General features: G+C 39.8%; 1 protein-coding gene across 2 annotated transcripts in view; it reads right to left on the bottom strand.

Moving 5' to 3' along the window:
- sdk1a (sidekick cell adhesion molecule 1a) overlaps positions 1-25638 on the bottom strand; it is a 259525-nt gene that overhangs the window by 62875 nt on the left and 171012 nt on the right. For both annotated transcript variants that reach the window (XM_053492399.1, XM_053492401.1), the window contains exons 6-15: positions 23021-23132; positions 22486-22676; positions 19375-19458; positions 14913-15107; positions 12679-12795; positions 10592-10759; positions 8340-8442; positions 7718-7891; positions 2786-2922; positions 711-858 (exon numbers count right to left, since the gene is read on the bottom strand). In XM_053492399.1, coding sequence (XP_053348374.1) covers positions 711-858; positions 2786-2922; positions 7718-7891; positions 8340-8442; positions 10592-10759; positions 12679-12795; positions 14913-15107; positions 19375-19458; positions 22486-22676; positions 23021-23132 — 1429 coding nt within the window. The remainder of the gene's footprint in view (positions 1-710; positions 859-2785; positions 2923-7717; positions 7892-8339; positions 8443-10591; positions 10760-12678; positions 12796-14912; positions 15108-19374; positions 19459-22485; positions 22677-23020; positions 23133-25638) is intronic.

The following is a 25638-nucleotide window of genomic DNA, read 5'->3' as shown; positions in this document are numbered from 1 at the left end:
GAGCAGAGGTGCCATGTTTTAGCATGTCTGGCGCTGATAAGGGCTGCTGGTGCGAGCGGGACCGAGGCGTCTACCACCCACAGCTCCAGGCTGTGTCGATGTGAGCTGCTCGAGGCGCTGATTACAGCACAACGCATATGAGCACGGGCCTGCCACTCGGCGCCCGGGCGGGACGTGTGTTTTTCCGCACACTGAGAGCGCTACAGGGCCGTGACAGGAGGGATCACATTTAAAATCAGAGTACAGTGAAGCTGTATAAGTAGGATATATTTATCCTTGGTCTATCAGAATAAGATAGCGAACACTAGTAAGAACTCCCGCTTCATCCTGGCGCCTTTGAAATAAATAAATTGCCACTATCAGCTAATTCATGCAGTGCTAAATTATACATGTTTTACATCACGCTGGCATTGTGAGATAAATCTGCGTGTCAAATCTCAGCTTTCTTTGAGTCACTAGTCAGAAAAAGACAAACTGCTGCTCTTGTTAAATGCTATTCAGGCTCGTGTCTTTATCCCTATTCAGATCACAGGCGGCTGAACTGAAGTGTGAAGTCAATATACGTAGCTAAGCCCATTTATTTACTCACTTTGGTGCTTTATGAAAAAAAAAAAAAAAAAATCAAAGCATACAACTTGTATTATTTTTTTTTCTTTTTACTTTATCAGATCATTCACAACCACAACTGTGACATTATTCATGTTCCTTACCGGTTTGTCTCGCCACTGTATTGTCCTTTCCCTACTTGATTGACGGCACACACTCTGAACTGGTAGGTTCGTGCTGGAGTCAGACCGGTCACCTCGGCCGTCGTCAGCATCGGATCCACGTGCGGCAAGTACACCCTCCACGGAGAATCTGGAACCGCGCGGGGCAGTTAGTTTCAGTGATAAACCGACACACAGCCATATTTACTTGTGTAGCAGCAGAGCTCGGTGTAGTTAGACAGTGTAGCTGTCGTGTTCGCTCAGTATAGAGCTCTAATCAAGGCTCCTAATCGCACATCGTTTTCAATTCTGGATTCCCCAGTAGAACACAAGCAATTATTAATACTTAATGATCGGATCAAACGACATCAGGCTCTTTAGAGAAATTAGCTTGAATCCTGTACAAAGGACTGCGCTGTGGATTTGTAATTAAAACATATTAAAGCAGGGGTGCACTTTATTAAAGCAGGCAGCGCTGATGTTGGACTACTAATAGAATTACGGCCATTACGTGTAGACAGTTTGTTCGAAGCGCTACAGATGTATGGAGAAGCAGGGATGGTGAGACAGGTTGCTGATATTCAGGTCTGGCTTTGTATGATACTGAAGCGAGTAAGCGGTTTTTAATCCACAATTAGTGCATAGGTCGACTTTTCTAAAGCATAAAAAAATAAGGAAGGAAGTAAATAAATAAATATATGAATAAATAAATCTGATGGGAATGTGTGGCCGAAACACTGATGCTTCTGTTACAACTGTAACCTTCTTCCTTTTATAAAACACATTTTGGGGGACAACTGGAATCACAGTGGAATGATATACGTTGAAATGAATTGCTTTAAAAGCAGACTTTTCTCTCTCCCAGTGGTCCAGGTGTTTCTGACATCCTTCTGGCATGTAGCAGTGCTCCAGCTCCACCTCCACCCCGGCCCATTCCTCACTGTCCACTCACACCCCGAGCAGATTAATCTACTCCATTCTGCCATGATGGTGGTGATGGAGTGTCTCCACGCCTCTATACATCTCTGTTCTTTCATGAGACAGCACTATTTAAGTAAGATCAACCTTCTTTACCTAGCATAATCTATCTTTATCTGAGCACATTTAGGAATGACCATTACTCTCAACATCTCATGCTACCAGGCGCTCATAACTTGTGTGTGTGTGTGTGTGTGTGTGTGTGTTGGGGTGTGTGGGGTGGTATTTTAGGGGATGGATAGACTCACACTGCTGTGATGTTGACTAGTCACTAAATGTACTTTGCACTTTTTAATTATTTTTATTGTTGTTACACTATGATCAGTTTTGTAACTTTTCAAAAAGGGGTTCAATCAAACTGGGATTTGATGGGACTCGTGAATGAAGACGTAAAACCGATTGACATTTACAGAAGACTTCGAGAACAGTACGGTGATGAGACTCTTAGCCACAGTAATACATTTGAAATACATAATACATTTGAAACAAACACAACGTTTTAAAGAAGGTCGTACGTCTGTGGCCAAGGAGGCTCGGAGCTCACTGCGGTTGTCCTGTGAACATTCAGAGAGTGGAACGCCTGATTCCTGAAAATTAACTGATAACTTATCGCCAACTTGTGTATGAGATGCACCCTAGACTAGACTAGAGACACCCAAGACATGGGATAGTGCAGATTTAATTCAATATAGGTCTCTATATAGGTCTTAAATCAGTAAAGAGTAATTACGTAGTACGATTTACCAGCTCTTTGTTGGTCTAAGTTTTCCTGCTGTTCACACTAAAGTGAAGTTTTACACGAGTACAATGTACATAATTAACATAAACTTCCACAACCCTCGTTCCGTGCAAAAATGCATTCCAAAGTTTAGCTGAGACCTTAGCTGAGTGTAGGTACCATATGTCATTAAACACAAAAATACTGTGTGACCAATGAGAATGAGTGATTTTGCAGTTATTGTACTAATTTATTTATTTTCCTTATGGACAGTGGAGTCTTCTTTTTTTGCTGGTGATGTATTGGTCAGTGTTTGCTTCACCTATGAAAACTAGTACAAATTGATATTAGTGAAATACTGGAACAAGGTGAACATGCGTACTGTTCTCCGAGAGCTCCACGATGTAGTGCAGCAGGGGGCTGTTCCCATCGAAGGGCCTCATCCAGGACAGGTGTACGCTCCGACTGTCTGTGGCGTTCAGACTGGCCTGCAGGTTCCGCGGTGAGTGAGGCAGCTCGCTGGGAGAGAGAGAGGGAGCGAGAGAGAGAGAGAGAGAGAGAGAAAAGCCAAACAAGTTTAGAGTCAGCACACACACACAAACACACACACACACACACACATGCTGTACAGATGTAAACTCATCCTTAGAGATTTAGGAAATAGTTCCAATGTGAAGCTGCACTTTCTCAACATGTCTGTTTGAGGCTTTGGCTAATACTCTGCACCGCGCCTCCCTCTGCGCCTTTCACTGTCAGACCTCCTCTGTGGTCGGTCCGCTCTCCTTCCCTTCTCTCTTCAGTCTTCAAAGAAAATCAGCCTGATTCCTAATTCCCCTGCCAATATGATTAGGTATGTTCGACTGTATTCTATTAATCATTTCAATAATCAATTATTATTATTTCCTTAGATCAACTTATCAAGAATTGGCTTTATGCTGCATTCACGCATCAAAGCATCACCAGCATTTCAGTCTTGGGAAAGTTCTCTCTCTCTCTCTTTAAATTAAACCCAGAGAAAAAATCATCAAAGCTCCAGGTTCCATCAATTCTTTTTGTTCTTTCTAACAAGGCAAGAAACCTTTGACAATCTCACAGAAGAGATCCGATACATGCCTTTTATCTTATGCATATCTGGTGAAGGGGGAGAAAAAAGGAACGGAGAGTAGCACCTTGAAGAAGTGATACGTATCTCTGCAACTACACACATTAAGTTCCACTTAAAGAATGCTAAAACTCACTGTAGAACTTGATTATCCAGGAAACCAAATGACATCAGGATGTAGTTAAAGCAGTAATGTCTCAATCCCACACAATATCTCTGCTGCCATGGTTAAGTAATCTGTTGCGAGTGGAAAGGACATCTGCCTAAAAAGCCATTTCTCTCTAACGACACGGGCAGCTGTGCTTTAGGGAAGGCAGGATGACTTGGGCCACGTGGGAGAGAACCGCTTGAATGTCTTTTTGTTTTGTTTCTTCTTTAAAAGAACCCATCTTCTAGGACAAGGACTTTATCTGTTAATAAGGACAGAACAGTGCCAAAGATAAATAATCCTAAACAAATCTGCACAAACACCCAGTGCTTTTTCTGACCTCTTGTATACAATCTTTTTTTCTTTTTTTTTTTTGTGGGGATTTTTTTTTACTTTATGTCTGGGACCTGAGACCAGCTTCATGCAATAAATGTTAAGCAATAACCAGTTTTAAGGTATTTAATATCATAAGGTCAAAATGGGAGACATTCATCAGACCCTGAACTCACACATATCTGAAAACACGGCCCAGGGCCAAAAGGTCAGCATCCTTTAAAAAATGAACACTTTGATTGCACACAATTTGGGAAAATAAACCAAATCCACAGATAGCGCATAAACACCGTCAGGATGGTTCAAGAGAAGAGAGAGAAAATCTGAAGCAGAGAAATGCGATTAGCAGCCTGCTGCTTTCCAAATGTTTTTGGATGGTAGCATTAACAGACCTTTGAAATATAAAAGGAAAAAACTTGAAAAACAGATGGAACGGGTACAGTGAAAAAGTTTCCACGGGAAAAAAAAGGGTCAGTCTACAAGTCCCTGCTGGGAGAAGCACTCCACATCTGCAAACCAACATGCAGGCCTGGCTTTAATGAACAAAGAGCTGCTGTTAAATACACAGCTTCTTCAGCAGAATAAATACTAAAGCTGTGACTCACAGTCAGACTGACAATTCAATTCGATTCAGGTTTCAAGCATTGAGTTTTTCTTTTCAATTCGACTCAAAAGCACTAAAGTTTACTGCCTGACTGTCGAAATGTTAAAATATTAATAACTACTAAAATGACCTATTAACCACTGAAACGCTGTGTAACTTACACTGGTAATTGTTTAAGAGTCATGTCATAAATAATCTTTTTGCTAGCAATCATCTGCTCCACCCTCCAGTCCAGTAGGTGGCGTACAGTTATATACTACAGTGGCTCAAACTTCCAACATTATAGTAAGACTGTATTTCCTCCAACAGCTATAGTGTTTTTCTAAAGAATTTGTCAATTTCAAGTTTACCTGAATATTTAAAAAACGCAAAAAAGTTTCACATTTTACATGAAAAGTTTAGTTATAACAAGATATTTTCACATAAATTTAAGATATGGTATTTTCATATTAGATATGATATACTGTAACATGCAGAGAGCGAGTTATGATGTGAAAATTTCTTATATTAAAACAAAGTACAAATTTCTTTATCTTGAAATAATGTTAATAATGTGATATTTGGAGATAATATTATGTTGTAACATGAGAACGTTCTTTTCATGTTTTTCAAGAAACTTTTACATCTTAATGTGAAAGGTTTCATGTTACACTGTGAAAATATCTTGTTATAAGATTAAACTTTTATTTAGATTAAACAAATTTGTTTAATTATTCCTCCATGGCATCGCTTCCGTGGGACTGAAAACCGACAATTCAATTAAGTTAAGTTAATAATGGATTAAAATGCACAGCTCCAGTAAATATGTGGATGCAGATCAGACCGAGTGGCCTTGTGTCCAGACTTTGCTGGAGCTTCAAAGCCACTGCGTCACAAACTGGCAGACACGTATACAAGGCCTGTCTCCAGCAGTGGTTCTGAAATAACAGATCACTGGATATTTCGCTAAAATAACAGATCACTGGCATTTACCCATGTCATGTGCCGCTAAGTACCAACACTGTTAGTCTCACACAATGAATGTTCCACCGGGTCATTTCACCGGCATTCCCTATTCCACTCTTTCCTTGCTCGAGCACACACCCATCTCTCAAAATGACTTTCTGCGCCATGTCTTTTGTGTCATCCTATGAATAAAACGATGACTGAAACATTTGGAAATGCACGAAATAAAAGTCTCATTGTTATGCAACGATGTTCTTCAAAACCATAACATGAACATCTGATAATTACACTGTGCTTTTCATTAGGAAGGAAAATGTTTGGTAAGAACAAGAGTGGGAGTCAAAATGGCAAAATGACAAAGACATAAAAAAAAGAAGAAATAAAATAATTAAAAGAACCAAGTAGACATCCAAACCTGCACATTTTAAATCTGCTCAAAGAAATGGCACTTGGTGTATTTCAGGTAATGCATATGCTACATTGTACATTGCAATTAACAGATGTTTATAAAACAAAAATAAAAACAGCTGGAAAGCAAAGGGAAAAAGATTGTAACAACAGCAACAACCCTCATGCTGAACAATTTTTCTGCTGAAAATCCTGCATTGATTGTACACCATACTAGCCATTATTATTCCAGCTGCTATTTCACTAATTGCACAAGCATGTGTTGAGTGTTTCTAACTGTGAAAAATGCTTTCACAGTACTGACTGCGTTGGGCCAAGGTGGCTTTTTCTAACTGGAAGAATAAATAATACTATAGTTTTGACAAACCGTTTGGTAACACTTTATTTGTACGACGCCTACGTCGGGCCTTCAAAACACATTCATAAAAATTACATACATATTTTATAAAGCAGTGGTGAAAGTTTGAACTTAATAAGGTAAAAGAAAAGTTTGCAATGTAGGGAGATAAGAGATAGGTCTTTCTTTAATAAAGGGGCTTAATGATTTAATCGTTAAATAATTACCGATTAATACCATTTTGGGACTTTCACTCATTCCGCAGAATTATTTTCCTCAAACACACAAGGCTGTCTATAACCAAACTTTTCATTTAATAACCACGACACTTCCTTAAGCTAAATTTTTGTTTATAATGTTTTTCATGATCCTCAATGGTCTTTGTAATTGAAATGTTTTGTGTGTTCCAGGCCTTAACACTTTATGTCCTTGTTGCATTTTGCGCCCAGTACGACTACAACAACACAATCAAAACAGTTTTGATACATTTTACTACAGTTTTCCACATTTTTGACACTAACATGTTATTGATGTTAAATTGCATACTTAAACTGTGGGCTGATTGATCAATTGTGACAAAACTGTAGGGGGTGTAATTACAGCATTTTGCTAAAACATAAAAATTTCACGCTTACATAATCTAACAAAATGCACCATGCACACAATACTCTATGTTCTGTCAGGTTGTAATCCTTCTTGCTTCTTTTGGTAAAAATGTTGTTAAGGATTTATCTCATTTTGCAGACAAACTGTTTTTTAAAGGCATTTCAAAGCTCCAGTATACAAAAAAAAACTTTTTTTTCAAATTTATACATTTGTATACAGTAGCTTTAAAATGTTTTTGTCTTGTCACCTCACTGTATATTCTGTGATGCATTTACAGAATTTCCTACTCCGAGCTCCTCCCTCAGTCCATATACCTATCGTGTGTCTTTTGGTTGTGGACTGTGATTAGTCTGAATGGCATTTCCAAACTGCCCATACTGTAGTATATAATTTGATAAATGTGTGTGTGTGTATGTGTGTGTGTGTGTGTGTGTGTGTGTGTGTGTGTGCTTGTTTTCTAAAATGAAGCTATGACGATGACTTTTTATTTCAAAGCATTTTTTTGTAACATACTCTATTTAATCATAGATCGTACTGAATATTGCAGGTCGATTTTTTGGACAAAGATTTGGAGCATCTGTTAGTGGTGGGCAACTGTGATTTGTGGGCATCTGCCCACAGTTTGAGAGCTGCACCGTGGAGAGCCCTGGTCATCATGAGCTTCACCAAGCCCAGATGTTCCTGACGAAAAAAAAATCCTTTTGAAAGGTAAGGGCTGAGATGGAAAATAATAATTTGAAAGGCTGCTACATCATTCAACATATAAATAAAAAATGGGCAAACATCAAGCAGGAGAGAAACAGGAAGCTATGGCACTTGTTTGGAGCTTACATCACTTCCAGGCGTGCAGTCTTGGAGTCATTGCCGGCGAGCGAAATCACATTGCATGTGTAATCGCCTATATCCCCCGACCAGGTCTGAGAGATGTGCAGAGAGCCTTGCTGCACGCTAACCCGTCCTCCTCTGGACTGATTGACCACCTCGCCGCCCTTCATCCACATAAACCTGCACGGCAACAGGATAGACATACAGTGGATGAGTGGAGGGAAGAAAAGGACAGAAGTGAGACAGTGAAAAACAAAGAAAGAAAGAGTGAGAGAGAGAGAGAGGAGAAAAAAAAGAAATAGACACAGAAGAACAATAAAAACCAGTCAGAAGATTAAGGGTCAGAATGTGAAGACAGAGGGCAGGGAAGAGGGAGATGGAGAGAATGAAACGTTAGGATAAAGAGAGGACAAGAGCAGGGAACGCATGAGTGCTTCATTACACCGATTTCCTGCATATTAGCGCTGAATTAGGTTTACAGCGTAACGGATTGCATTTTGAATCTACTTAACGTCGCATGGGCTGGCAATTCTAATTAACATTATCCTCTGTATTGATGGGACAAGCTTGGCCTCGGGAACAGATTCTGAACACACACATGCCTCCAGAACGTGACATCACCACCCACCTTACGTGCACGCGCGCGTCGTGTATGGCGCCGCACTCCAAAACCGCCGTCGTCCCCTTGATGACCCGACGGTCCACAGGAGGCTCGGAAATGTAGGTGCGACCTTTAACACAGACGACACAGAGCCAACATTTTACCTAAAATGTGTTATAGCGGTCAGCCTCACACAGACATCTTAGAGTATTTCGTTTTCTCCAGCCTTTTTGTGTTGTGTTTACATTTCACAGTGTCTCTGTGTATGTTAGCGCAACAGCAGGTGGCTCATTTTAGCCTCAGTTTAGTCTCACTGACTGTCACAGGAAAGTCTGGTACTTTAGTAGCACAATGTTACACAGAACCCTCCAAAGAGCTAGCTAGGGTATTTGATATGAATTATTATGTTTGCGTGACACTAAGAACTTTCAACTTTTTTTTAAAATAACTTTTATGGACAGGGATGCTGTGAAATTTTGCCAAATCAGTCAGTGTTTAAAAGTGTTTCTGATGTAGTTCATATTCCTGACACTACTAGCAAACATGCAGTTTTTTAATTCATTATTTATTTATTTAATGATCCATTTTTCATTTAATTAAATATAACTTAATTTGCAATGAATTAAACAAAAAAAATCTATATAATTTTGGGAAAATATTTAAATACTTTACTGAATTTATTAGTATTTGGTTTGTGTCTGCTTTTCTCTAGCTGGAGGTCCAACAGAACTTTCATTTAAGCAACGTAGAAAAACACTTCAAATCGAAATGAGTAACGTTAAATGGGCTAGGGTCATGTGATCAGGAAACGTCATAAACTGGACAGGACTGGAGCAGGAGGAGTCGAAGAATCCTCCTGAGATCCAGTGGCTGTGAGTGAGATTGAGTTCAGCTGTGGAGTGAGTAATCAGGTGTATTTCTGGTTGGCAGGTGAACTGGGAGCTGGAGTGGTCATGTCTGTAGGCTTCTCCATGTCCTGGGAGATGATTACGGAGCAGCCTACAGACAACAGCTCCCAGTTCACCTGCCAACTCCAAATACACCTAATTAAAAGGGTTACGCCTCAAGGAAAATCTGCTCTTTCATACAAAAGAGGTAACGTGGTCACTATGACCAACAAATTTTTATGTCTCATTGGGTCTTTTAGGTCTCATATTTTACTTTTTGCGAAACAAAACACAGGTCTCAGAGGTCCTGCAGAGTCTGCGTGTGTTAATGCTGCAGAAGGAATCCCGGTCAGATAATGCAATTTTTCATCCATCAAACTCCCTTTGTTTCCTCCAAATGGGGCATTTTAGTGTCTATGTAAATGAGCTACTGCCAAGCCACGCCCTGAGAAAGAACAGAAGAGTTGGGTGGAGCTGGACATCAGGCTGGTAGAGAGGCTCTTCTGATATGAGGTCACATTAGGGGGAAAAACTTATTGGCCTTGTTTTTTTTTGTAGACCCTTCTGAATATTCTAAAATGACCTCTTTTTTGTGAGATACCCCCTCCCCGTCCTTTAAATAATGATTTAGAAATAATGCAGAATATTGAACATTTTAAATTCTGCCTGAACAATTTCTTGTCTTTATTTTTTTTATGTCTCTGTTCCAGTTTTAATAAAGGATGAATTATGAGAATTCAATTTTGTCCTTTTTCATAGTCATATGGATTCACAGTTGTAAAACAAAACAAAATTCCAGATGTGCTCTCTATAGAAGCAACCAGACACTTCCTAAAGCTTGTGAGTGACTAAATATACAGTATGTATCAGATGCTCATGGCCGTCAGTTTCAGCTTAACACACACCTCTGCCTCACCTGAGCGACCCTGTATGCCGGCGTGATGTCATTTTTAAACAGATTTGATTCCTAATAGAAAAGAACACGAACAGTCCCGAATAACCTCAAGACTAATGTAAGACAATCAAACCCTTATTAATGCCTTTAGCTCCACACATTCATCAAACTCTCATAACTCCATACCTTTCCTATTAGTTTCGCTGTAGTTAATGAATAATTCATAACAACTCCTGAATAATATGATTTAAGATAAAAAAAAAAAAAATGGATAGTAAGCTGCGATTTCATTCGAGTTCATTTGTAAAATGTAATCTCAGGGAAATTACTCTTAAGACGGAAGGCTCCCACTGGTTATTACTCTTTCTACACTCATACTTTTGTTCTTTAGTCGTGAATATGCTGCAAAAAAGAAGCAGATTTATTTTTTTCTGTGCAAGTGCACCGCAGCTCTCTGTGCGTCTGAGTGTGTGTGCATGAGAAAACAAAGATCTTACTCCAGACAGTAAGCTCAGAGCTGGCATTGATCGCTCCCTCGCTGTTAGCGGCGTAGCAGGTGTATGTCCCGGCGTCCTGCAGCGCCACCGGCTGCACCTGCAGTCCCCCAGACTCCAGGAGCGTGAAGCGTGGAATCTGAACCGAGCCACTGGCTAGTATTTGTGCATCTGTGACACACACACACACACACGCAAACACACACACACACACAAACACACAGCGTTCGATTCAGTGTCTCATTTCTTTGTCGACGCAAAGGATTAACAAAGTATCATGAGCGGCTGTTTAGTTGTGCCTGATGTTTTATTACGCGCTTAAAGTTTTCCCAGGGGAAATGCTTCAGTTCAGCCTGTCTCATTAGGAGAGCTCCGTGTATATAATTGGGAAGGCTATGGAAATGACTTCATGAATAAAAGCCAGAAACGGTACTGGGATACAAAGAGAGATTTGTAATGTGCATTTTCACAAAAATTATCTTTGTTATATTGCCAATCAGCCGCAACAAAGACGTTTTTAATAGAGTTCTGCAGAACACACAAAAACGTGCAGCACTGGGGCTGTCAATTTGTCGTTCTCAGCTAAAGAGTGCTAAAAAGTGATAAATAACTTTTTATGAAATAGGTGACAAGCTGTGCAGTATTTAGCAGGAGCATGATTCATCCAACCACTCATACATTCATCAATTTGTTCGGTATCTTCAGTTCCAGGGACGGAACACCAGTCCATCACAGGGTGCAACAACGTTCAAAGACGATTATTCACAATTTGGGACAATTAAGCATAGCAGATCTACGTACTGGGATGTTTTCAGGAGCTGGAAGGAAAATGGATGATCTGGAGGAAACAAATAGAGATGCTTAGAGAACCTGGAGCCAAGGGGGATGGGGTGGACCTTGTATTACGAGCATAATTTGTCCTGGAAGCGGGCTCGTATTCCAAAACACTCGCAAACCAAATGAAATTTTCCTATTTTTGGGTCTGTCGTTATGTGTGCGCGCGTAATTTGACACTGTGCCGGTTCACAAACACACACACACTAAAGGTAAGAGAGAGAGATAGAGAGAGAGAGAGAGTGTGAACTGGCACGGTGTCAAATTACGCACGCAGGCACGGATGTTAATTATACCAGTGAGAGACGCGCACTAAGACCCAGCAGGGAAGTTTGGGGTCACTTTCTAACTCCATGATGGTTCCTGATTTTTATTTCTTTCTACATTGTAAAGGAATGCTGAAGGCATCCAAAAAAATGCATTAATCTCCTTTGAACAGTTAAAGGTGAGATGTTTCTGCTACTTCTGCTCTGTAAAGACTTCATAACGCCTCTAATCTGAGGTGCTGTTAATTGGTCATTTTTCAGGCTGATAACTCTAAATGAACTTCTTGCCTGCGGCAGAGGTAGGTTTTGGTCTCGCCCTCCTGGGATGGCCTTCATGATTTTGCAAATGCACTTGACAATACTGTTCTTGCAAGAACTATTACAGAAAGTCTGACCCCTGTGTCTTAAAATAACAACTAACTGTTGTTTTTCTTGTTGTTACGCAATTACCTAATTCCATATGTGTTATTTTATAGTTTTGAAATCCTCAGTATTGTTGTAGAATGTAGAAAATAAATCACTACACAAAAAGAAGGAAAATTTGCAAGTGACCCCAAACTTTTAAACGGTAGTATATACACAGTATATACAGTATATACAACGCTAATGGTGAACCTCAGGACATCCTGTTTGTATTTATTAAAAGCAATGCTGGAGATGCAGAAGCTCTCTGATCTAATCGGGCCAAAACCAAGCAACAAAGCTTTTGGTGGAAACCATAAAATTGTGCATCATGCTGATTACACTATGGTCACAGTGAAGCATGGCAATGGTAGCCCCAGTTTCTTCATAATGCTGTCTGTGTAGGACTGTTCACCACCACACTCTGGTGAATTCAGATTTAGGTTACATGACCCACAAAAAACTATTTGTTCAACTAATTATCTGATTTCCAATGGAACTTTTTTGCTGGTTTCACAGCATCAAGCTGAATACTCATGCCATACAGTATGTAAAAGTCATGTGGTCACATGATATGCTAATGATTACCTTTCCTCCAGGTAATGGCTGGTTTCGGGGCACCAGAGACCTGACAGATGAAGGAGGCCACAGCGCCGTCTGTCACATTGATGTTCACTGGTGGATCAGTGAATGATGGAGCCAAACCTGCAGAATCCACAGAAACACAAACACAGGTGTAGCCGAGCTGCCAGAATTCTCTTTAAGCTTCTCGGCTTAATGCAGCTCACATATCCAAACAAATGTGTGAATGTAAAAAAAAAAAAAAAATCATTACAAGAGAGCAAACAACAGGAAATTGAATTAAAACCCATTTCTATTCCTACTTTTATCTTTTTTTTTTGGTGTGTTTTTCCCTACTTCTTCAGCAAATCTGTGTTACAAATCAGAAACAGTAAACAAGCAGGGTAAATCCAATTAAGCTCTCCTGATTGGACGGCCATAATGGAAGCGTTGCTAGGTTATTTTATCATAGGCAGGGATGTTGAAATAAATAGGTCTATCCACTGGGGTTGGTTGTGCCTGTCCCTGATTAAAGAGAAAACAAGATTATTTGGATTCTAAATTGAATTTTTTTTTTTTTGGCATATCAATTTGGACCCAAGATGCGAAAAAATAAACCCCATTACAGCTCAATTTGCACGGTGGCTAAAAGGCTAGTTGCCCCTCAACCCTTTCAGCGTAACTCCATAAAGATTGATGAGGTAAAAGCTTGAAAAAGAACATTTCTAAATGACCCTGAAGTCATATTTACATATTTTAAAAACATACACTGCTCCTGAATATATACCAGCCATATTTTTTGTGCAGATGAACATTACGTAGCGTAGTATTAGCTCTTTTTTTCCCCAGCTCGTGTGGTCATTGAATTTCTCACACAATATTACACGCTCCTTCAGGCAGTGTTATAGAGAACGGTCATGTTCTTTTGCTTAATGGCTTTGCCGGCACACTAGAACAGCAGTTTGCACTCTCTCTCTCTTTCTCTCTAGATTGTGAGCTGAATATTTACAGTGCATGCCGGTCGGTATTCATTCACTGTTCTTGCCCTTGATCACTTTGGCATGAATCAGATCTATACAGGAACAATACACCTAGGAGGAGGCTTTAAATGGCTTTTATTGAACCAGCGGTCAATATGAGGGTCAAGATATATACGCTCACTACAGCAAGACAGAAGCAGCATCCAGATGTCAATACCTGATCTGCCGCCCACTCAAGATAAATTGCTTGAGATTTTTTTTTCTTTCTATATTGTCTCACATTAGAGAATGGCAAGCTATAATTTGGATTCGAGACACGAGACTCCGGTTATGTACTGTAGCAAGTGAGAGTCTGCAACAAGTGATATAATTCTTTAAATCTGAATGTAAACATTTAATTTTAAAATGTGATTATATACAGTATATAATTTTGGTATTTAGTATTTTTGTACATCTAAACTGGGCGATGAATACTCCCCACCCTGAAATTATATCCAACATTTCTATGGCAGGTACTTAAGGGTTTGAGTGACCAGCTCGACCTGATTGTCATTTAACCACCCCAATTGGAACACCAATTATCCTAATCTGCATGTCTTTGGACTGTGGGAGGAAACCGGAGAACATAGAGGTATCCCACCATGCACGGGGGAGAACATGCAAACTCGACCCGAGGTTAGCACAGTGCTAACCACCACAGGCACTGTATATACATACATTATATATATATATATATATATATATATATATATATATATATATATATAGTGTACAATAAAAATTATATTCAATATAAATAAAAGTGTCATTTGCCCAGTCTGACGTCACAATGAAACGGAGTAATCAGAAGGTCTAAAGGTCAACTTATGAAGAAAAATCATTATCACCCCCCAGCCAGTGTTATCGTGCAGCAGTAGAGTAATTATCGGCCATGATCGGAGTGTTTCTCCGAGACACCCTTATAGCAACACACGCAGGCTAGCCTGGACACAGCAAACATTATGAAGTAATCAGCACCAGCCAGGCTCTTTCCACAGGGAAACGCTTCAATTTCCTAACTGGCGAGCAAAAAGCATTCGGTTTTACATTAGCAGAAACGTATTCCTGACTGCGAAATGTTAAAGCATAGGGAGCGAGTTCTCTTCAGTCCGTCATACATAATGCCTTTTATTATGCTTCCGCTGTGTCCGCGAGCCAGTAATTACAGCCAGACAGAACTGCGCTTTCCTAACACTTGGCATACCCGGAATACAAATTTCTCTCGCTTGGCTTCTAACTCACTTGTCACATCTAGATAGGTGTGGACCTGCATCTCTCCAGCTGCATTCCTGGCGAAGCACTGGAAGATCCCCGCGTCGTCAGGCTGCACTTTCCTGATCTGCAGTCCCATGCTGGAGATGACCTTATAGCGTGGGTTGTTCAGCTTGCTGAGCGGGACTGCATCCTTATACCACTCCAGCTTGGGCATGGGCACACCTGAGGGTTAAAAGGCCAGAGATAGTCAATAGTATGGACTGGTTTATAAGATACACTGGAGTGTAGGGGAGTGGAGTGTAACAAACATGTTAGGTCAAGATATTCTGACCTACTCGCACACACAAGACAAGAACATGTTGTATTTACTTGTAATTTACAGTGGTACCAGTATTTAATAAAAATTGGTTGCTTAATATAAAATTCCTGGCTTGCAAAGCCATTTATAGGCAACTAACACGAGTGACTGGCACCAGATACCTTTTAATGCTTAATCATTAATGATTGGCTATAAATAAGATATCAGCTTGGAGTGATTATAATTTGTTTTGCACCAGTGAGTCACTCTTCCATGCCTTTTTGACAAATCAGATACCTGCTTTGAAGTTAATATTCTGAAATGCTATGAATATATACTTCTTTGTTCATCTTTAAACAGTTCCCTTGATGATTTAAAAAAAAAATCATATTAATGTGAGCAAATGAAATATAAAAGAAAAATCCTTAAAATGCCTGCAAAACCGCTTTCCTTTCTAGATGAGCCCCCTCTAAGTAGATCATTTACACTAATCAGCCACACTAAAACCACCAGCAGGTGAAATGAATAACACTGATTATCAATGATGTACCAGTAAACTGGTCATGGGCACCCAAGGCTCATTTATGCCTTTGGGAACCAAAGGCCAGTTCATCTGGTCTGATCCCACAGAAAAGCTATTCTAGCACTAATTCTGGCCATGATAGAAAGGTATCGAAACCCTGTAGCTGTGCACGACAACCTGCCACATGCTTGGCCTCCAAACTCCCCAAATTCCAATCCGACTAAGAATCCATAGAATGCACCAGACAAACAGGTTTAATCCACAACCAATGTTTAACCAATGTCCTGGTATCAGACACCCAGAGGTCTTGTGAAGACGCGCCCTGAGGGTCCGGAGCTGCGCAGGTGGCACAAAGGGAAACCACGCAATACTGGTCATAATGTTTTGGATTTTAATGTTATGGCTGATCAGTGTACATAAAAGCATGCATGCTACAGATGTATAATATAAAAAATTGGTGTTGCTCGGAGCAGATCCTCTGATATACTTCCCCGGGTCAGAATTTGGACCTAATTTATGAGTGCCTTTGCCAGGATTTAAATTATGGTTATACATTTACACACACACTGTCCATCTTTCGGAGAATTACACCACTTGTGTGACAAGTAAAATACTTTATTATACTTTATTTAACTAACATTGAAAAAGCTACACAAGCTCAGGCCTTGTGTTCAGAACATTCATGCCAGTCGCCTGCTAATGAATAGCTGCAGAATGCTAAAAACCTGGCTCATGCATTTTGGAAGTTGGCACAAAAATGTGGACTGGTTAAGAGTCCTTGAGGTTCCTGTGATGGGAACTTCTGCTACATAAGATGTAGAAAAGAATATCAAGTGGAAATGAGATGATCAGACACAAGCCTGAGATCGCTTCAACTTTGAGACTTCTAAGAATTATTCTAGCAGCTTGAGAAGCGCTCTCGAGGGATGCTTTAAGTACCCTGAAAGAGCTGTCGGGAGAAATTCAGCACTCGTATCAGCTCCAGTGTACTTTAAGAGAAAGTCACTGGACTGTGTAACTTATTTAGTTTTACACTGCCATTTGTGAACTGATGAAGTGTTTGCTTTCTAATTGTCACTTTGTGAGTTTATTAGGGAAACTTAATGTTTATGGGTTATTACATACAGTGGTGAAGAGTCTGTGGGCAGTAATAAAAAACAAAAATCTATTTTGTAGTCTCTTCTAATTGAATATAACAATTTACCGATGAGTAGAATATCCACAAGTTTGTGCAAAACATGATGATCTATTTTAGATCGAATCCTTTGGAGTGTTGTCTGAACAGTGGAGAAGATTAGACATGAGGAAAATGTTAAAAGCAGTTATTTCTTCTTCCCCTATTAACTGGCATTGCATCTGATGATTAGTCGTAATGACCTGTGACTTCACGGCCATACTGTAGCTATCTGGAGGAGTTAGGTTGCTTAGGGACAAATTTAAAAACAACAATCAGCCTACTTTTTACCCATTTTTGGGGTATTTACTGGCGCAGGTTTTATGGCAGATGCCCTTCCTGCCGCAACCCAGACATTTTTCCAGGTTTGGAGACTGGCACTGATGATGCCCTGCAAGCTTGGCATTCTATTTGGGCATTGGGTTAAAGGGGCTTGCCCAGCAGTGGCAACTTGGTGGTGGCAGGGTTCAATCCAATGACCCTCTGACCAGCAACCAGAGCCTCAGCTGCCTGGACCTCCACTGCCCCCGATGCACATACAAAGCAATTGGTCAATATCACTAATTAGCTTGCATTTAAATAGGGACCTAAAAATAATGCAGAAACTCGAGTAACACATATACTGAACATTTACTTTCTTAGTTTTTTCCATATTTAAAAATTCTAAAACTATTACTAATTTGCTCACAAAGTGCTAAACCTTCTCGTATTTTAATATAGTCTTGAGGAAGAGTTGTCTAGACATCTCATGTCCACTCCAGTCTCTGTACCAGACCAGATTCAGAGGAGTGTGTTTGTTAAGTCACACAGTGACCTAAGAATCACTCAAGCATAAAAAAATCCATCTAACTTAAGTCCTGACCCAGTGAGAAACAGGTGCAGATGATGACAGATGATCAGGTGGTGATTAGTTACTGCTGATGCTGAATGCTGAGGGGTTGGAACAGACGAGAGGGGAAATGAGGTCGCTGCTGAGGCTGTTATATAAACAAGCAGGTTTTATGTTGTATCTTTGGGCAATTTTCGGGATTTATTCACATTTCTTTGATTTAATTTAATTAAATTTAATGTAATATTAAGAAACAAGGATTGGCTCAACACTTTTGCACAGTATTGTACTGTACTGCATATCCGTTTTGTAAAAACAAAAGCAAAATATAAACATACAACACATAAATTCAGGTATCGAAGGACATCAGATAAACTGCGACAATCTAACTTGGAAGCATTTATTTTCCTGCCTGAGATGTAAAAGCCGAAGTTCTGTTCAAAATAAATCTAAGACAGAAATGCTTTCAATTTGGGAAATGATAAATTAATTGCAAAATCTTTAGATAAAGTATGTTCATACTGTATGTAGTCAATTTAGCAATTTAAAAGTCCTGTTCCTAATTTCATTTGATTGATGCCATAAATAAGCGCACTCCAAATCAATATCAATTTAAGCTTTATCATCAATATTGGGTTTCAGTCAGTCTTGAAATAAGATAAATAAATAAAAAACATTTTTTTAAATCTATATTAACTGATGATACTTAAGTCCTTGAGAATTTCCAGAAGGTATCATGCTTGGAGAAATGTTGCTTTATTAATGGTGTTAAAAGATGAAAAAGCTGGAGTTTTGAAAACTGTGCCAATATATTTGAAGGAGTGCTATATTTGTATGTACTGTACTCCTACTCATGCCTCTGCCTAAAGACATTGCATAAACTCTAAAAAATAGTAAAATAGTTTCTTTTGTGGCTCTATGCAACAAACCCAGATGTAGATTTTCCCTAAACTGCTGCTTCTGCTCGTAAAGAAAAGCATTTCTCGACCCTGACCCGCCAACATGCTTTATATTCCAGCAGGATGTTAGTAAAGCAGGGGTTTGGTTCTACTTCCTGCTCTGTTAAATTAAACGTGGCCTGGCTGATTCTCTTTATTTCTCTCAGGGCATTTGATGTTGACAGGATAATTTTTTCCCAATCACCTCTGAAACTGTAGAAATGTGACACCTGGATGCAACACTGACAAATACTGTATGAACGGCGCTGACTATTGGCTGACCTTCCACTCTTAGGCTATTAGAAAACTGGTGGGGGAAAAAATGGAGAATAATTCTGGCAGAAAGCCAATACCATTTCCAAGGTCCATTTTTTTTCCTCAACATAATGATAACTGGACTGGCCCTTTCCCCTCAACTACTCATCTCTCACAGCTAATCATGACTTCGCAACTCCTCCAAAAGGCCACCATTTCTCTAATGGTCAACTCCAAATGACATTCTCAGAGCCATAAACGATTTTATAAATCACTCTTAACAATTTTCCAGTTCTCCATCAATACATGCTGTTAGATATTGGCTGCACAGGACTCAATTCACTGCAGATCACTGGATGCTTGGCATGAGGTTCCTGTATGGAGGTTCCTGATAGCTCGGGGTCTTTGCATGAACACGTAAGGTGAACGACCGTACTAAAACTCCTATAAAAGTTGCTTTTTCGGTACTGACCTCGAGCTTGGCATGGGATATCCATGCTTTTCTCTACTTGTCCCATCAGCTTCCTCCTGGGCTCGGCTGTAAAGTAGGGAGCCTCTGCCAAAAGAAAAGACGGAGTCAGTACAATCACAACAACACAGGGGTCACTATGGGCTCTATGTAAAAACCTAAACACAGGTTTTCCCTTTCAGTAGAAATTCCAAGAAGAACTGTAAAAACCATCTGCACTTCCTTTCTTAAAATGTAGGGCTTTAAAAAAATTGATTTATACAGACATAGTTAATATTTATATACAATTTGTACTGTATGTATGCATCAACCTTTTTATTAAATATGGAAATTAAAGGCAGTATACTGTACAGTAGGTGCTGTGTTTTAAGGTATGAACACCTGTTTAATGGGGTTCAAGAAAACATTCTCGCAGTAGCCTTTAGGTCTTTCCAATCCAAACATTAGACTTCAAAGAACTCAAAACCATTAAATTAAAACTATGACAGCAACCAGTGAACTCAATACAGATAGAATGCAGTAATATGTGGGTTACAGCCATGACCTCTTCAAAATGGGCCATACCATGCATGTAGTTGACATTTTCCAGCTAGCTTGGTCACATTTTAGATCAGTTTACCAGGACTTTTGATTGATTGTGCAGAATATCAGAACCTTTATTTATCTATATAATCCCCTGATACACTAATGCACTTATCCTAGTGTTTCACAGTGATAAGTGCATAGTGCTTGGACACTATCAAGGTAAAACGTTTTCTCAGTACGCCAGCGCTACAATCGGACTGTCTGAAACGCCGGCCTCCCAGGAACTCCTTTAATAGCTTTTCTATAGTGGAAACGTCTTGGAGTGAGGTCAGGACTGTACTGAGGATGTGGCGATAACGGCCAGCCGAGTTCCTGTAACATGCAAGTGGTTTTAGTGAGTGATTATTAAAGATCAGGGATCAGACGTCCCACCCGATGAATGTTCACGGGAATAACTGAAGCGAGCTCCGAGCCACCTCGACCGGGATCGTTATTCATGGGTGTACAGGCTTTTTAAAAATGTTTGTGCCTTTTAAATGTTTTACTGTGGCTAAGAGTCTCATCACTTGACCACCCCTAATAAGATAGATGAATTGATATAAATGAGACGTGGTAACGCAGTGAGCTGTAAACTCGCAGTGCAAGCAGTGACTAGAATCACTGTAAAATAAGCAGATTTACTTAGTAATGTATAGATTTAACAGGTAAAATATAGATGAAAGAAAATTTAATAGAAGTAAGTGCATATTAGATATGAATATTGATTGGGGTAAGGTTCAACTACTTCAATTACTTCTTTATTTCAAGAAAAGCTTATCTTTAGAAGTTTTCTGCTTATCCACTATAGAGTTGTAATACACTGTAGTTATCTGTAGAACATGATATCTTACAGCCATGTAGTCAGCATGCATTTAGCTTAACTCTGCTTTTAAGGAGATTTACAGTAAATATAATTTTTTTAAAGATTCAGAGAAAAATGTTGAGACACTTTATGGAGTAAAAGTCACAGCAATAACTAAACAGCAAGCTTCCTTTTAAATGAAGGCACTCCAGCTGCTACTCTAAGCCATGTCTCTGCCATCCCAAAATATGCTTCCTAAGCTCTGCTGTATTCCGTAAACTTGGCCACTCTGATGTTAATTAGATCTGCATCTCTGCAGAAATAAAAATCAAAAGTTTTTTTTCCCTTCCTTTTTTTTTTTATCCTTTTAAGTTCTTTGAGTCTTTTTAAAACCCTAATGGATATCTAGCCCTGGAGGACTGTTGCTTTTATAAAGCTCTAGGCTTAAGGGACACTCTTTCTGAGTGCATTCCTGGTGTGAAGCCCCACCATGTCACTTGCTCTGATGGCAGAGTGCTGAAGTGGACTTTTACATCTATAAGTAGATGAATAAATGCATATTTAGGGATCTTGCATCTTGCATGACAACCATGCAAACAGTCACTGAGCACCAGACTTATGAGGGATGTCACAGTGACAGGCCACATTCATCATCTCAAGCCACCTCAATCTCTCTGACTCACCCTCCTGCGGGCCTACGAAGTGTGGATAATGAAGTGTGTTAACTCTTTCATATGAAACTGGATAGATAAAGGTTAGGAAGTAGATAAAGGATAAGCAATCCACCATGCAGAGCATCAGCGCTTAGCAGCTTCTCTTTTCCCTCTCCACTTTTTTGCACAATACTTTATTATACTGCCTGGCCAAAAACACTGCACACTCCAGGATTTCATTCAATAACCTTTAGCCTTGATTATAACACACAATATGGTGTCCAGCTCATGTGTGAAAATGATTCCTCATCCTCCCAGAACCGCGAGTCCTGGAATATGTCCGTTCGATCAGGGAAGAAGAAAAACTAGTCACATGATGTGATACTCTGGTGATTCAGTACATTCAGGTGGTCAGCTGACTTCATTTTATTGCCCCATAACGTTCCTGAGTCTAGACCTGAGTGACTGATCAACCCCAGATCATAACACTGTCTCCAGAGGCTTGTACAGTGGACACTATAATATAATAGGTTCAAGCTGGACTCATAAGGTCACATGACCTTTCTCTATCGCTCCAAAGTTCGATCTTTATGCTCCCTAGCAAACTGAAGACTTTTTTCTGATGAGTCTCACTAACAAGTGGTTTTCCTACTGTATGTTGACCGTATCACCGTCACACAGCTCACCGTCCAGGTTCTGATAACATGTTGAAGGGCTCTTGGACTAATTCCAGTAATTTCAAACTTTCTTAGTTTTTTTCTTTGCTTGATGCATCCCAATAATTTGACCTTTCTGAAACGGCGACTTTTTAGCCAGGCAGTGTACAAGATTGTCAATGAGTCAGAGTGTGGCGCTTCCTGTAGGTGCGAGGGTCAATGTTACTTTATTTTATCTGTCATTAGCCAACTGTAAGGTCAAGGATGGTGAAGTGGCAGAGAGCACTTTCCTCCAAGTCTTTTAAACATCCCTTCGTTGTAAAAAAACATACAGAGAAAGCAGGTTTGCCTCACCCCTCTTGCCTTAAAGCTATTGTGTAATAGTGGAGAGCTCAAGGCTTTGCTAAGGACTGGAAAAAACAGGGTTGTTATACAGTACCTATAATAGAGAGGTAAGCTCTGGCCTCGGCTGTCTTGACGCTGCTGTCAAGCAGTGAGGCCTCGCACATGTACAGTCCCGTGTCTGCACTCGTGGGGTTAACGATGGTCAGGCGGCGACCAAAAGAGCCCAGGCCACTGGCCACCTCCACACCGTTCCTCCTCCACACTAAACTCAGCTTGTCCACAGGCCTAGAGAGAGAAAAAGAAAGAAGAAAGCAAGAAGTGGAAAGAAAATGAGAGAGAAAAGAGCAGAGGTAAAAGCTGAACTACAGTAACAACAACCGGCCATTAAGAAGCTATATATCTCTTGATTCTTATGGAAAACATATGGGTTTTACTTTAAAGTAAGTTTGTCAGATTAAAGTTCAAAAACTTTATCCAGTACTTTTAAGAGGTTATAATATAAGGAATGTCTATACTGTATGAGATTTAATGGGCTAGAAATGGCTTGTTCTGAGCGTCTGTTGCTCACCTAAAGCAAATGGGTTAGGATGGACATGAAGGACAGAGCGTTGCTCTAATGCTTCACTCACCGTGCATTAGCGACACACTCCAGCGTGGCCTCGCTCACCCCTGCCACTGCCGTTGTGTTCCTTGGGGCGATCACTATTACTGGGGCTACCGGGTCCGCAGGGGCCTCCCAGTCTATAGTGGGCAGAGAACAGGAAAAGCGCATGGTGAGAAAGAAACTCAAAAGCTCTCTGCACTTATGGACCATTAGTTTTCCTTTTTCTAAAACTGGACTCTGCCACCGATGGTTTAATTCTGTACGTTTTACTTCTAAAACTACAAACAGGATTTCACACAGGACACCAATTTTAACACGTATTAAATAACGAAGGGAATTCGAGAAAAGGAACAAAACTCTTTAAAGCCAAGCCACCGCATGTTGTCTGTACTGCTGTGTCACAGTAACCTGCTCCAGAGCCCGACCTGATGAGCTGTTTCATATCCACCCTGCTCAGAAGAGAACGTTTTAAATAATTGGTCTCTTGGCACTGGTCCTGCACCACGGTTCAAAGGGCTCGCGTGCTCTCCCTATTCGTCTGACTTTTAAACCCAAATCACTCTTCCATGAAAATGCGCTTTTACATTTTTAATACGAGCCGAGACGTTCTGTATTCTAATTGCAGAAAATTAGACCGACTGTTTAATCAAATTCAAACTTGCAGCAGGGAAATAAGAGAACAACTTAAATATTGAAATTGTACAGACGTGAGAGCTTGTCTTATAGAGTTTAATCAAGCCTTTGAAGTTGGCTATAATGGAAGTAAGCCACAAATCAAGGAAATAGTCAGAAAGCGAATGTCATGACGCTCGGATATTTATAGGGAAACAATCATATCAATAATCTGTTTCCCCACTGTGGGACGAATAAAGCTATATCTTATCTTATAAATATTCTCCAAGTTGTTGGTCTGATTTTATAAACTATTTGGATCGGCTCATTCGTAGTGTTTTAGTCATTTTCCCCCTGATTTATTAGATAACCAGATTGCTACGCCATCTGTCTTCAAATCAATCCACCGATTAACGATTATATGCAGGCCTAAAGACCCAGAAGGTCAAAACAAAACTTCTACTTTACTCTTTTTGGAAGTTTTTTTCTGTTGATTTAACTTCTTAATCTCTTGACTTCAATGAATGACTACAATCTTCTTTCAGCAGAACTCTAGAGCGACACAATCCTGCTCACAGCCCAAGTGCTTAGTCCATTGATGGACTTGTACAATATGTCCTTAATTTTCTAACAACTGTGACAACTTTTCAGGCACTTTTTTGCTTTGTGCTCAGTGGCAGTGCATGGTCATCCAATCAGAAAACAGCTAATCAGAAAACAGAGCAGCAAAACAGGTCAAGATCAGTTTAGAAATGGAAAGTGTAGATCAGTATTGAATATCATACTGTATGTGTGGTGCTGATGCTTACAGCTCATGCAGGTCTGAGACAAAGTAAAAAAACTAAGAGCTGGAGGAATTTTACAATAACTGCACACGAGGATAAGTGATATTACATGCCAGAATTTGAATCAGATGATGCTTTTATTCTTGTCATGTGAAAGAAAATAGAATTTCACTGCGCAAATAGCATAAAAACCTGAGACAATTCCTGGAGAAACCATGAAGTCAGGTCATATGGATGGTCCATGTGATTGGTTAGTTCTGACTGACGGGGGTAAGAGAGTACCTTCATCATTTCCACATAGGGAACACTGAATTACGACACCTTTAACTCTGTCAGTTAGTAGTGTGACCATAACAACTGGCATTCAGCTGTATGAAATATCATTACTTTCAGTTCTAAAGGCTTGTCGCCGGCTACCTTGTACAGTAAACACTGTGCTTACGTAGATAGAACGGCTTTAATATTCAGGCCCTGTTGCAACATACAGTAAACATTGCTTAATATAAGCATTTACATTTCCTGCATGGTCAGTAAAATAAGGTATGTTTTTCACTAGTTCGAAAAAAAAATAACTTCTCATATTTTATGCACTAGCATCTAAGGCTTTAAGTTCTCAACCAAGAAATAATCCAGACGTAATAAGGCAAGCAAAGGATAAAAAAAACAACCTGCAATTGATTTGGTTAGAAAGGAATATAAGATACAGAGCTGCAGGCTGTGTCCAAGCTCTAAGGCTTTAAAGGCCGTGTGATGTTGACTCTGATCATAGGTGGAGAAAAAAAAGGTGTTAACGAGTAGGAAATGAGACTCGGTCACGGTAACCTTTTCAACTGTAACTATATTTAATACTATATACAGTATTAAAGCCTGTGGTGGAGTTATCCAAGGAACAGGAGGTACAGTACTTGATCGGTCGCAAAATCCCTCAGAGCACGGATCTTTACCCAAGGACAGGTAAAAGCAGGAAAGGACATTAGGTCTTTTTTTGCCTTTGTGTGCCTGAAGCCCGGTGGGGGTGGAGCCTGGCGCCATATTTGGGAAACTGACCATAAACAGATGATGACAATAACAAGACAAAAAATATGCTTTTTTTTTATCAGATTGTTAGTGCTATAGTCACTGTATGTTTTGAGAACATTTTAAAATAAACACATCATGCAGTTTTTAAATGAACATTTGTATTATTAAGGGAAAATAAAATCCAAAACTTTATAGCCCTGCGTGAAAAAGTGTTTGCCCCTATTAA

This window comes from Clarias gariepinus, chromosome 3 (genome assembly GCF_024256425.1).
Source record: "Clarias gariepinus isolate MV-2021 ecotype Netherlands chromosome 3, CGAR_prim_01v2, whole genome shotgun sequence".
Taxonomy (NCBI): Eukaryota; Metazoa; Chordata; class Actinopteri; order Siluriformes; family Clariidae; genus Clarias; species Clarias gariepinus.
The sequence above is the reverse complement of the archived record's forward strand: the minus strand, read 5'-3'. Positions and strand labels throughout refer to the sequence as shown.